A 15,025-nucleotide genomic window follows, 5' to 3' on the forward strand; every position below is an offset into this window, starting at 1 on the left:
GTACTTTAAGTAATAAAAAGTGAACAAAAACGATTTGACAAAACGATTGTATATCAGTTAAAAATTTAAGACTTTTCAGATTTTAACGTTAAAATTTAAACGGTTTCAATTTGAAAGTCTTAAACATTACACAAACGTGAACGTGTGACTGAAAGTTTATAAAATATTTTCAACTTAAAAATAACTTCATAATAATATGTTCTTAATTCAAGAATTTTATTACATTTGAAATATTGTTTCAGTCGAAAATATTCAAGTTTTAACCCATTGAATTTGAAATTTTGTAATTGAAAAACATGTTAATTATTGAATATTTAGCAATATTTGAATTTTTATTTAAGATGAGTAAATTAAAACCAAATATTTAAAAGTAAAGAATCTTTAACTGAATTGCTTGACATAGAAAGCCTGGAATCGTTAAATTTTCGAAGAGCCTTTTAAACTTTGAACGTTACAATTTTAATTGTTGTATTTGAAAAATGCTTAATTTGTAAGTAAAATTTTTAAATTTTGATGTATAATTTTGCAAATGAATGTTCGTAGAAAATTTTTTTAGTAATTTTGAGAGATATTTAGGAGTTTTAAAGGGATAAAAAATTATCATGCAAATTTCAGAAAGTTTTCTTAAAATCTTCCAGAATCTTTTTTGAAAAATTTGTTTAAATCTTTGAAAAATTTTTTAAATATTCTCTTAAAATAATTTTTCAAAATGAAAAATTCTTTCACAATTCTTGAAAAGAATCTATTTTTTTGTTAAAAATCTGCGAAAATCTACATTTTGTTTTATGTTAGGCCATCATTTCAAGTTTTACATTAAGTTTGAATCTTTTAAAAACTTCTACATATTTCTTAAAATTACTCAAATTTCGCCTACAAATAATAAATGTTCAATTGTTATTTATACATCCAAATTGTGAAGAAATATTCTAAAATTTGCAGGATTTTCTGAAAATTGTAGAAAAAATGAATTAATTTTGACAGATATTTAGAAGTTGCGAAAGAATCTCCAAAACAATTTTAAATTTAAAACAACTTCTAGATTTCTCAAGATTTCGAAATAAAATTTTGAAGCTTTCCAAGGATGTTTAAACTATTTAAAAAGAAAATAATTAAATTTCTAATTTAAGAAGTGTTCTGTTAAAAAACTTTCAATTTTTTAATATTTAATTTTTCTAGTTTAAAATTCCTTAAAATTATATAATTTTGCGAATTTTAAAGTTCATTGATTGATTTTTTAATTTAGAGCATTGAAAATGATAACATTGATTTATATTTTTTTATATTTAAAAATGATAGTACCTTTAATTTTATACGCGTAAATTATTAAGCATTTGAATACAAAATTTTTTAATTAAAAACTTTTAAATTTCAATTTTAACAGTTCAAAATTTAACAGTTCCACTTTGAGTGCTTTCATTTGCAGTTCAGTTTTTATTACCTCAAGTGGAAAATTTTTTAGCTTTAGTGTTCCTCTTTTAAATTTCATTGACCGTGAAAAATGTTTGCCAACCTGGAAAAAACCGGGAAATGACCGGGATTTTATTTGGTCAATTAAAACGGCCACCCTGATTGTTGATTTTATTTATTTTTACCCATAAATGTTTTTCTAGTATATTATTATAATTATTATTATAAAATAGAAGGTGCTCCGTGTTATGTATAGATAACAGAATGCATATTTTAGAAAATTCAACTCACCGCAGAAGAATTGAGATTACTGAAGGAATGTAACAATGAAGGAATTGTAAAGAGAGCTCTACCTTTGGGAGTGGCTTTCGGATTTGTTTCGCACTTTGTATCAAAACAAAAAGGCATATTGAACCATCCAAAATTTGGAACCATACCACTTGTTCTGGCATCAGGATTTGCTGGATATTTTTCGGGTAGATTGTCCTACTTCCCAGTATGTTATGAAAGATTAATGCAAGTTCCTGATGGCATAGTTCGCCAGAGAGCTCTAAACCGACAAGGGCCAGGAAGGTAATTTATTTATTTAACAAATCCTCTAGAAATAAGGAAATTTTATCTATTTTGCTAATAATTTTCTAGTTCGCTCAATTTTTATGGAAATAAGGAGATTTTGCACGAAAATGGGACAATTGATTGTTTAAATTAAATTAATGTGGGTATTGTAAATTTCATTTGAAAGGCTTTAAATTTCTAATACTTCAAGTGAAATGTTATTTTTTATTAATTTTTAATAAGATATATGAATTTTGAAGGCGAAAGTTGGATTTTTCACTAAAAAAAAATTACTTTTTAACAAAATTTTTGAACTTTCTAACATATTCGGAAGGTGGAAAAGCTGGACTTTTTTTAAACCGGGAATGTTACAAATCTTTAGAAGGAAAATCAATTGTTAATTTTTTCTATTATGAAATCATTCATTTTACAATGCGTAATTCTAAAACCTTTTAGTTTGCAAAATTTCCGTTTTAAGTCTTCATTTTCAAGTGCAAATTTTCAGTGTAAAGAATTTTGAATCCAGGGACTGAATAATTTTAATTTATGTCCAAGGAATTTCGAATAGTTTGAACCTATTAAATTTTGTTTAAAGTGATTTCTACGGATTTCAGTAGTTTCAAGGGATATGTTGGAATTCGACAAATTTCTAATATTAACAAATCTGTTGTTATAAATTTTTAAATATATATTTTTTTAATATTAAAAAACAAAAATCCAGGTACTTGAACATTTGTTTCGGCCGCGTATTTTTTTATTTAAACATGGTTTTAAAAAAAATTAAATATTTATTGAAGAAAATTTCAAATTATTTCTACTATTTGCATGACTTGTTACGATTTCAAGGTATTTTACCGAATTTGTGTAGAACTAATTTTATTTCAAGGGATTTTTACGTATTTTAACCATTTTAATGGACATGAAGGATATACAATAATTTCAAAGGGTTTTCAAGATTTTAAGTTTTTTTTTTAAAGATTTCAAGAGATTTCTTTTTAAAAATGTTCGAACTAAATTTTAATTCATTTTATCATTTAAAAATTGGTTCTTATGGAATTTTAAGTAATTTATGTTTTTAATGTTATAAAATAAAAATCCAGAAACTGAATAATTTTAATTTCATTTTTACCCAAGAAATTTTAAATGATTTGAAACTTATAAATTTTGTTCCTAGTGATTTCTAAGGATTTCAACAGTTGAAAGGATATGAAGCAATTGTTAAATTTCAAAGGATTTTGAAGATTTCGAAGAATTTAAAGAGATTCATTTAAAAAGTCAGTGTTTTTTTATCAAGAATTAGATTTTTAAAGGAAAATTAAACTATTCTATTTTTGGTTGAAAATTTATCTTTTTTGGATGTAATTTCAGCTTTTTCGTTGAAAATTGATATTTTTTATTTAAAACTTAAACTATTTGTTTGAAAATTGATGTATTTTGAAGAAAATTCGTCTTTTTTTGTAGAAAATTAATCTTTATGATTGAAAATTCGTCAGTTTGGTTGAAAATTAATTTCTCCAACAAAATTTTACTTTTACATTTTTATTTGGAAGTTAATCTTTTTGTCTTTTTTAATTGAAAATTTAACTATTTCGTTGAAAATTCACACGTTTTTTTATAAAAAAATCGATTTTTCGGGAAGAAAGTGATCTTTTTCTTTGAAAGTTAATTTCCTTGTTTAAAAATTCTTCTTTTCGGATAAAAATTGAAGTATTCCAATTAAATAATCATCATTTTAGTTAAAAATTCATTTTTTAGGTTGAAAATAAAATTACTTGATGAAAGTTAAATTATTTTGTTGAAAATTAATTTTGTGGCTTAAAGATTCATAATTGTCATTAAAAATTATTTCTTGGGTTGAAAAATGAACTATTTGATTGAAAAGTTTTTTCTTTTGCTGAAAGGAAATTTTTTTGTCGAATATTTAACTTTTTTTTAAATTAGTTTCTTTTTTGGTCGAAAATTATTATGTTTTTTAAACTGAAAATTTCACTATTATTTCAGTTAAATATTCCATAATTTCATCTAAAAATTCATCTCTTTGTTTGAACGTACATTTTTTGACTATAAATGTAATTATTCAATTTTTGCTTGAACATTGATTTTTTCAAATTAAAACTTAATTTTTTAAGTTTTGGTTAACAGTTTATCTTTGATTAGTACAAATTAATATTTTTAAAATTGTAAAATTATTTTTGGTTAAAAATTCAAGCATTTCATTTAAATATTTATCATAATGTAAATTTAAAATTTATTTCTTTGGTTGAAAAATGAGCTATTTGATAAAAAAATGTTGTTTTTTTTTTGAATAAAAAGGAATTTGTTCCGAAAATTTTACTCTTTTGTTGAAAATTCGTCTTTTTGGTTGAAAAGTATTTCTTTTTATAAAACTGAAAATGTAACTATTATACCAGTTAAATATTTTATAATATTGATAAATAAAAATCATTTCTTTGGTTGGACATTCATTTTTTGACTAAAAATTAAATTATTTAATTTTTGTTGGAAAAATTATATTTTTTCGTAAAAATTAATCTTTTTGGTGTAAAGTTCAATTATTTCATTTAAATATTCATGATCTTAGGTGAATATTTAATAGTTCTAGTTAAAAATTCATTTGTACATTCGTTTTTTAGCTTAAAATTTAATTATTTAAGTTTTCTTTTTTTCTTTTTTTATTTAGTATTTAAATTTTTTCTTTTTTTTTTCAGTAACCATAAATTTTTGTTAGTTCGGAAATTCAACTATTTCAGTTAGAGATTCATTTGTTTTTGTTGAAAACTTATGTGTTTGGTTTAAAGTTTAAATATTCGAGTGGAGGATTAATCATTTTGATTTAAAATTTATGAGTTTGGTTAAAAATTAATTTTATTACCTAAAAATTTAACTACTCCATTTTCGAGTGAAAGTTGATTTTTATTCTTCGAAATTTAACCATTTGGTTGGAAACTTGTTTCTTTTAAATGAAAATTCAACTATTTCTGTAAAAAATTCATGGTTTTTTTAATTGAATTTTTTGGTAGAAAACTAATCTTTTTGTTTGAAAATTCATCTTTTTGGTTGAAAATTATTTTTTTTTTAAACTAAAATATAACAATTATACCAATTAAATATTTCATAACATTAATGAAAAACTCACTTCATTGGTTGGACATTCATTTTTTGACTAAAAATTAATTTTTGTTTGAAAAATGATCTTGTTCAGTTGAAAATTCATCATTTTTAGTAGAAATTAATTTTCTTTGCTGAAAATTAATCTTTTTGATGTAAAGTTCAATTATTTCATTTGAATATTCATCGTCTTAGTTGAATATTTAATAGTTTTAGTTAAAAATTCATCTGTTTGCTTGAAAATTATTTTTTTTTTAACTTAAAATTTAATTATTAAAGTTTTGGTTGATATTTTATCATTTTCTTTCAGTAACAATTAATTTTGGTTAGTTTCAAAATCTAAATATTTTAGTTGAAGATTCATTGTTTTTTTTTGAAAACTTAATGTTTTTGTTTAAATTTCAACTATTCCAGTTGAAGATTAATTATTTTGATTGAAAATTCACGAATTAGGTTAAAAATTAATTTTATTACCTGAAAATTTAACTATTCTATTTTCAATAGAAAGTTGATTTTTTTCTTCTTCAAAATTTAACTATTTGTTTAAAAATTTGTTTCCTTTACTTGAAAATTCAACTATTTCGTTAAAAAATGCATGGTTTTTTTAATTGTATTTTTTGGTAGAAAATTAATCTTTTTGGTTGAAAATTATTTTTTTTCGAACTAAAATATAACAATTATACCAATTAAATATTTCATAACATTAATGAAAAACTCCTTTCTTTGGTTGGACATTCATTTTTTGAATAAAAATTAATTTTTGTTTGAAAAATATCTTTTTTAGTTGAAAATTCATCTTTCTTAGTAGAAATTAATCTTCTTGGTTGAAAATTATTCTTTTTGGTGTAAAGTTAAATTATTTTATTTGAATATTCATCATCTTAGTGCAATATTTCATAGTTCTAGTTAAAAATTCGTCTTTTTGGTTAAACATTAATTATTTTAACTTAAAATTTAATTATTTACGTTTTGGTTGACATTTTATCTTTTTTTCAGTAACAATTAATTTTTGTTAGTTCGGAAATTCAACTATTTCAGTTAGAGAATCATTTTTTTTTTTTTTGAAAACTCATGTTTTTTGTTTAAAGCTCAACTAATACAATTGAAGAGTAATCATTTTCATTAAAAATTCATGAGTTAGGGTAAAAATTAAATTTAATAATTAAAAATGTAACTACGCCATTTTCGGTTGAAAGTTGATTTAACTATTTCTCTGACAATTTGTCTCCTTTAATTGAAAATTTAACTATTTCTTTAAAAAATCCATGCTTTCTTTAGATTGCATTTTTTGGTAAAAAATTATTCTTGTTTGAAAATTAATCTTTTTGGTTGAAAATTATATATATATTTTTTTTTTATTATGGAAATGTAACTATTGTACCAGTTAAATATTTCATAATATTATTTTTAAAACTTATTTCTTTGGTTGGATATTCATTTTTTTTTACTCAAAATTCAATTATTCCATTTTGGTTGAAAATTAATATTTTTAGCGGAAAATTCGAGTATTTGTTTAAAAATTCAGTTATAAATTGTGATAAATGTGATAAACTAATGTAAATGTTTGAGTTTTGCGGCAAATGTGAATATTTTACTCTTAATTGAGCGGAAAAATTGGAAAACTTGTCCGGGAATTTGGAATCGTCCGCCGAATCGCCACCTTGTTATTTCATTCTACAAAGTTTTTTGTAAAAATATGTGTAGTAATTATGATATATATTTATTAAAAAATAAACAGCATAAATAAATTTAACATAAATTCTTGGGCATTCAAGGGGTAACACCACTCTAGCGACTGGACAAAAGTCCTAACTTTGACGATTTATTTTGGGAGTATAAAAAAAGTACGAGGATTTCTTTATGAAAAAATTTTAATTTTGATATAAAATTGCGGCGAAAGAGTCCGTCTTGAAAGTCGTCTTTTTTTTAATGACCTTCACAGGAGGACAGTAAAGTATAAGAGCTGGAACGAAAAACCAAACAAAAAAAAATTGATAATTTATATACTATTGGCTATAAAACTACGCAGGGTTTTTTTTCTGTAATCAAACTTTGTAGAAATAGTGCACTTTTTCATAAATTAATCGATTTTTTGTCCTCCCAGTTTTAAAAAAGTTGTTTAAAGAAAGAACGCTTTTCAAAAGTCTTACGAGCAATTAAATCCTTGAAATTTTGCTTTATCTCTATTCTGAGGTAACTCCATCATATATAGGCCCAATTTTATATATTTTTTATGATTCTAAAGTATTATTTAAGCCAAAACAAAAAAATCGATTTTTCCAAAATTCTAGAGTGGTCTTACCTTTTAAAAACTGTAGGCAGAAAACTAACAGTCTGTCTTTAATTTGATTCGAAACAGTCTGGCTCCTTATATTGGTCAGGTTCCGGTTCAGGTGGATCCCAGAGCTGCATATTCTCAAAGCAGACCAACTGACATCGATGTACAAACTATGAGCAATTTTGACACCATGCCTAGTAATCTCGACAGTGGTACGTTTAAAGCTAGAATATTATCAAATTATATTTTCGCAGGATGTTCGCTCGAACGAAAAACCGGGAAATTACAGTGAATTTATTTTTTGACTCTAAATTTTACAAATATTTAGAAAAAAAATCGGGAAATGACAGTGATTCTATTTTTTTACCGAGAATTTTACAAAAATTTTCAGAATAAAAATTTCTTCCAACTGTGATTTCACCCGTTTTTAAATAATCTCCTAAATTGTGATTTTTAGAAAGTATTATATCATTTAGTTTAGAAGGCTTAATTCGAAAATCTTTCACTAATAAAAATTTTTCATTTTAGATTTATAATTTTTAAGCATATATTTTAATTCAAAGAATTTTAAAATGCAGTTTTAAAGGTTAAAAAAATTAGAAGTTGTTAAAATCGAAGATCTTTTGATAAAAAACAGGGTAGCCGCCGGACCGGAAAACCGAGAATTTTACGAATTTTCAGAAGAAAAATCTGCCCAAGTTCGATTTTAACAGTTTTTAAAATAATTAAATTGCAGTTTTCAGGATTTAAACAATTAAAAATTAAAAGCATTTGAAGTTGAAGATTTTCGATTAAAAACTGTTTTATTTTATCAACGGTAAATATATATATATATAAATAAATAATTTTTAAAATGGATCTGTACTCTAAGCATAAAAATCTGATCAATAATTGATTTAAACAAACAATTCTAGATCTGTTCCAAATTTGAGAATTTACAGATTGTAACTGTTTCAATACGACATTCTTGATAAGAATTGAAATTAATATATCATTTATTCCGATAATTTTATTTTTAAATAAAAATTTTCATGATTTATCAATAATATATTTTTAATTCAGAGTTTCAGGTATTCCTTTATATTATTTTTGTATATTAAATTTAATAAATAAATTTATTAATATATTATTTCTATTAATTTTTTCAGCTATTAAAAAATGTAAAAGTGCGTTTTACTATTTTGACCTTAAAAATAAATCCATAATAATATAGTTATAATTAATGGTTGAAACCAAATATTTAAAAGAAAACAATTTGAAACTCAATTGTTTACACAGAAAGCATTGAATCTTTAGATTTTCGAAGAGCTTTTAATCTTTTAGCGTTACAATTTTAATTTTTCTTTTTAAAAATTTTTTATTTATAAGTGAAATCGTTAAATTTTGACGCATAAATAACAATTGAACAATTATTATTTGTAGAAAAAATTTGAGTAATTTTAAGAGATATGTAGAAGTTTTGAAAAGATTCAAAATTAATTAAATACTTGAAATTATTTCAAGTAATTTAAACGAAGTGTGTTAACATTTTTTTCAGAACTTCTAAATATACTTTAAAATTAATCGAAATTTTCCTACAATTTTTGAAAATCCAGCAAATTAAACTTTCTGTTACAATAATTTTTCAAATTGAAAAATCATTTTCAATTTTCATAAGAATCTTAAGAACATTTTTATTCTTTTGTAGTGTTTCACAATTCTTAAATAAATTCTAAATTTTTTGTTTAAAATCTGCAAAAATCTAAATTTTATTTTATATTCGGGTGTTAGTATTTCAAATTATATCAAGTTCTAAATTTAATTCGAATATTTTAAAAATTTCTAAATGTCTCTTAATATTACTTTAATATTTTTATAAATAATAAGTGTTCTATTGTTATTTATAAATTCAAATTTAATTTTTTTTTAATTTGCAGGATTTTCTAAAAGTTATAGAAAAAATTCAATTCATTTTGATATGTATTTAAAAGTTCTGGCATAAAATTCAAAAATTATTATGAATTTGCAAAAATTTTAAACCACTTCTAGATTTTTTAAGATTTTAAAATAAAATTTTAAAGCTTTTGAAGGATGCCTAAACTATTTGAAATAAAAATAATTTATCTTCTAATTTAAGAACTGTTAAATTAAAAAAATTATGTTTCAATTCTTAATGTGTCTAGCTTAAAATTACTTAAAATAATATAATTTTCAAAATTTTTAAAGTTCATTGTTTGATTCTTTAATTTAGACTATTGAAAATGTTAACGTGGAGTAATATTTTTGGAACTTAATCTGAATCTTTGAACTCTATAATTTATAAAAGTTGTAATTGCAAACCTTTTAAACTTCAATTTTAAAAGTTTGGAATTCAAAGGTTCCACTTTGAATGCTTTAATTTGTGAAATTATATGAAAAAATGTTTAAAATCTAGTTTGATTTTTTAAATTTCATTGGCCGTGAAACACGTTTGCGTACCTAGAAATGACCGGGAATTTTTTTCTTCCATTAAAACGGCCGCCCTGAGTTTTCTAATTAATGAGTTGAATTTTTATATTTTTTAACTATGATATCATTCAGCTTCGTGCAGTTTTAAAGTCTTAAAAAATTAAACATTAGACGCGTTTTTATTGTACAATTTTGGATAAAAAACTTTTTAGCTTATTAACTGTGAATATAAATTATAATAATTTTTGTTATTGAACAGTACATTCAAGATTATTCAGTGAATGATAATTGAATTTACAAAAATATTCAGAAACTCTTTAAAATTTAAGAATTTTTGGTCTTAAATTAAAAAATTTTTAATGTTTTAATTTTGTAATTAAGAAAAAGAATATTTTAATATTTAGAAATATTATACTGTTTATATAAAATCAGTGATTATAAATCAAATACTTAAAACTAAACGAAACAACTAAATTTTTACGGTTACAATTTTAATGGCTTTATTAAAAAAAATTAATTTACTAGTAAAACTGTTAAACTTTGAATATATTTAGAAGATATTAAAAGATTGAAAATTAATTAAAAATTTCAAATGGTTTTAAATTTTTTAAACGATATGTCTAAGTATACCGACAGCAAAAAGATTAATATTTTACCAAAACGATGAAGTTTTAACAAAATACATGAATTTTTAAATAAAAAATATCAATTTTCATTCCAAAATGGAATAGTTATACTTAAATTTTAAAAAACTCAACCATAAAAACGAATTTTCAACAAAAGAAATGAATTTTAGACCTAAAAGATGAATTTTTCACCAAGGAAATTAATATTTTACCAAAAAGATGAATTTTTAACTATAAAGATTATTTGTACTAAAAAAGACCTGGATTTTTAGCCAAAAAAGATTAAATTTCTACGACAATAGATTAATTTTTAAATCAAAAAGACAAATTTTCAATCAAAAAGGATTTTTTAGTTAACAGAAAAAAAAGATTTTATCCAAAATGTGTAATTTTCTGGCCAAAAAGACAAATTTTCTTTAAAAACAGTTTAATTTTCAAACCAAAAATATTAATTTTTAACAAAAAAGTTAATACTTGTTTTTTCAATTTATAAATAAGAATTTTCATATAAACATTTGAATTTTCAAACCAAAAAGATTGACATTTTTTCTAAAGAAAATTTTTGAATTTTAAACAAAATAATGCAACTGTAGGTTTATTTCCTAATTCTATAAATTATAAAAACTCAAGGTGGCCGTTTCAATCAAAAAAATTACCGGTCATTTCCCGGAATTTTAAGCTAGAAACATTAAAAATTGAATTTTTTTTCAACTGAACACTTTTTAAATTATAAATTAAATTATTTTAATTTTAAATAATTTAAACATGTTTGAAAAGCTTCTAAATTTTATTTCAAAATTTAGAGAAATCTAGAAGTTGTTTTAAACAAGGCAAAATTTAAAATGATTTTTGACATTTTTTCAGAACTTTCAAATATCTTTTGAAATGAATTGAATTTTTCCTACAATTTTTATCAAATCCTGCAAATTAAATTTGTTTTAATTTTGATGTATAAATAACATTTGAACGAAGTTTTTAAAAGATTAAAAATTAATTTAAAACTTGAAATAATTTCAAATAATTTAAACAAAGAGTATGCACCGAATAAATTCGGCTATTCGTATCGAAATTTTGTTGCAAATAGTCGCAGCCTAATTCAAAAGAAAATGTAGATTTTTGCAGATTTCAAACAGAGCAGATGAAAACTGAAAATAATTATTCATTGTGAAAAATTATTTTAAGAGAATATTTAAAAAAGGTTTCAAAAGATTTACAAAATTGTCAAGAAATAATCTGGAACACTTTAAGGAAATTTGTTAAAATTGTAGGAAAAATTCAATAAATATTTTTTTAAAAATTTTTTAATCTCTTTAAATAATGTTTAAAAATGAAAAATCATTATTTAATTTTCATAGGAATCTTGAGAATTTTTCTTTTTCTTTTAAAGCCTTTAACAAGTGTTGAAAAGCTTCTACATTTTTTGTTTAAAATCTGCAAAAATCTACATTTTCGACACAATTCTTTTAAATTATTTGAAATCATTTCAAGCTTTAAATTAATTTTGAATATTTTAAAAACTTCTAACTATCTCTTATAATTACTCTGTTTTTTTGCTACAAATAATAAATGGTCAAATTTTATTTATACATCAAAATTTTAAGGAAATTTTTTAAAATTTGCAGGATTTTCTCGAAATTTTAGGGAAAATTCAATTAATTTAAAATGACATTTAGAATTCGTGAACATTTTTCAAAAATAGGTTCAATTTTGATAAATCGTAAAAAAATTTCTAGAATTTTGAAGATTTTAAAATAGAATTTTGAAGATTTTTAAGGATTTTTAAACTATTCAAAATAAAAATAATTTAACTTTCAGTTTTTATTAATTTAAATGGAGAAATTTTTAGCGTTGGAATTCGAATTAATGAATTTCATTGATCGTGAAAGATGGAATTTTACTAATTTCAGACAAAAAATCTGTACAAGTTTGATTTTAAATTTTTAAAAAAATATTTCGTTGAATTTTTATCATTTTAGATTTTTATTTTTGAACGTAAATTTTTTATTTAAAGATCTTTAAAGTGCAGTCTCGGAAGACTTAAACAATTTAAAATTAACAGCGTTTGAAATTGACATTTTTTAAATAAATAAAACATTTTTATTTATTCAACTGTAAATATGAATAAATTAATAAATTATTTTAGAAACTTAACTGTACTTAAGGTATCACAAAGTTATTAATAATTGATTTGTTAAGAAGATCCTAAATCCATTCAAGATTTAAGATCGAAATTCTGATAAAAATATTTGTATTAAATGTAAAAAGAAAAACTTGTCTCTATTAGTAGATGATGAATTTAAAAGTTTAATTAACTTATTTTTAATAATTTTAAGTTATTAAAACTGTTAACATTCAAAATTAAATTATAAATTATTTTGTAAATATTTTTATGAATTATTTTTAATTTTCTAATTTAAAAAAATAACAAAAATCTGTTTTTAAAGCCAACATTTTTGAAGGAAAATGGCCATTTTTCATGTCAATATTTTGAAAAATTATTTGGAATTCAAATCATTTGAAAACACATTTAGAAGTTATGAAAAACTTTTAATAATAGTATTAAAATAACAAAAAATTTTAACAATTCTGTACTTAAACTTAAATTTTTCCAGTTTTGGTTGAAAATTTATCTTTGTATGCTGAAAATTCAACTATTTGCTTAAAAAATCAACATTTTTGTTGAAAAATGAATTAGATCGCTAGGAAAATTAAACATGATTTTTTATTTTGAAAAATTATTTGGAATGCGAATGATTATACAAGATATTTAGAAGTTATAAAATTTCTGAAAGTTATGAAAAAAATTGAAACAACATGTAGATTTTTCAAAACTTTGGAATCCAATTTTGAAGCTTTTTAAGTTATGACGAAAAGCAAATTTTTAAAATGAATTCATTAATTCATTTTTTTAATTCTTCAAAATAAAATGTACTGGAATCTTCCAGAAAATAACTTTAAATTTTTCTAATAATCTAGAGAATATTGTCTGATTTTCTAAAAAATTTGCCAAATTCTTAAAAAGCTTATTTTTTTACAAAATTGTAAAAAATCTACATTTTTCTCCAAATTTGTATAATTATCAAATTAAACATTAAAAGAAAATCTTTTCAATATATCTGAACGTTTTAAATGTCTTTCAAAATTTTTCGAATAAATACTTTGAAATCTTTTAGAACATTATCCTAAAGTTAATTTTTCACACTAAAAAATCACTTAACATGTTTCTGGGAACCTGAAGAAAAAAATTGTATTCTCTTGAAATCTTTCGTACCTTTAATTCAGTTTCCTGTTTCAAAATCTTCATCAATCTACATTGAAAAAATGGAATTTTTTACAAGTTTAAAATTAACTTGGAATTTTCTGAATAGCTGAAAATATTTGTTAAGCATAGTAGAATTTTTTGTAATTTTGATTCAATTTTCTTTCAGAATCCCTTCTTCAAATTAAAGAAATCATTAAAAGTTTTACCAGGAATCTTGAGACAATTTTATTGTTCTCCTAGAACCTTAAAAAATTATTAAAAACCTTCTTATTTTTTGTTCTAAATCATCAAAAATGTATATTTCGTTTTAAATTTTTCGGAATCAGCTCAAGATTTTAATTATTTTTTATTCTTTTCAAAGCTACGGAAACTTCCACAAATCAAAAAAAAATTAATCCGAAAAAATGGTTTTAAAATCTTTCAGATTCTTTTTCCACATATTTTTAAATCTTCAAAACTTAAAATTAACCTTTTAAAATAAAATCTGAATAATATTGAATTTCCCCAAAGTCTTATTGTCCCTTTGGTAAAAAAATTAAAAAAATAGAAAATTATAAAATTTTAAAAAGTTACTATAAAATTATAAAAATGTATAAAATTTCACCCACGATAAGCTTCGTTCTATTTATTACATTACAGTCATCTAAAAATGTAAAATAATTTATAGCTTCATTCAATTATTCTTTGAAAGACAAAATTTAATCATTTAAAATGAAAATAAACATTTATTGATCATTCTTTTCTGTAGATTCGAATAAAATAATTATGATCAATAATTCAAAACCTAAATGCACTGATAGGCGAAAATTTATAATTTTAGTATATTTTTTTAAACTTGAAAATATATTAAGATATTCGAAGTTTATATAAACAATAAAATAATATTTTGAAAATAGAAAAACTTAAAGAACAAAACGATATACCTGTATACTTTACATGTGACGCCGTTGCTACAACACTTTCAGTTTGATATCGTCTCTAAAAATAGCGTTTCCCTTTATTTAACAATATTTGGATCATTTGGTGCTTTGAAAAATCGAATTTTGTTACCTTTTTCCTGCTCCCGATTACTTTTTTATCCCGATTTACAATTAAAACAAACGCACTTCACGATTTTTGTTCAAAATTTCAACACTGCGGATCTAAAAGCTATTATTATTTTGCCATGCATTTGCAAGATCATAGGTCATTGCTCAATTGAAAAGTGTTAGTACTTTCCATTTTACAGGTGTAATTTTTTGAGAATTTGAGTACAAAATTTTTGTATTAAAAAACTTATAAACTTCAATTTTAAAAGATTAAAATTTAAGAGTTCTGCCTTAAGTGCTTTAATTTTCAGTTCATTTTTTATTATTTCAAATT

The 15,025-nt window shown here is 21.9% G+C and overlaps 1 protein-coding gene across 1 annotated transcript in view; it reads left to right on the forward strand.

The window, feature by feature from the left end:
* The window catches only part of LOC117177398 (OCIA domain-containing protein 1), a 38,674-nt gene that overhangs the window by 4,618 nt on the left and 19,031 nt on the right, over window positions 1-15,025 (forward strand). Inside the window, exons 2-3 of the mRNA XM_033368051.1 lie at window positions 1,685-1,980; window positions 7,430-7,560. Coding sequence (XP_033223942.1) covers window positions 1,685-1,980; window positions 7,430-7,560 — 427 coding nt within the window. The remainder of the gene's footprint in view (window positions 1-1,684; window positions 1,981-7,429; window positions 7,561-15,025) is intronic.

Source organism: Belonocnema kinseyi, chromosome 7 (assembly GCF_010883055.1).
Source record: "Belonocnema kinseyi isolate 2016_QV_RU_SX_M_011 chromosome 7, B_treatae_v1, whole genome shotgun sequence".
NCBI classification, from domain to species: Eukaryota; Metazoa; Arthropoda; class Insecta; order Hymenoptera; family Cynipidae; genus Belonocnema; species Belonocnema kinseyi.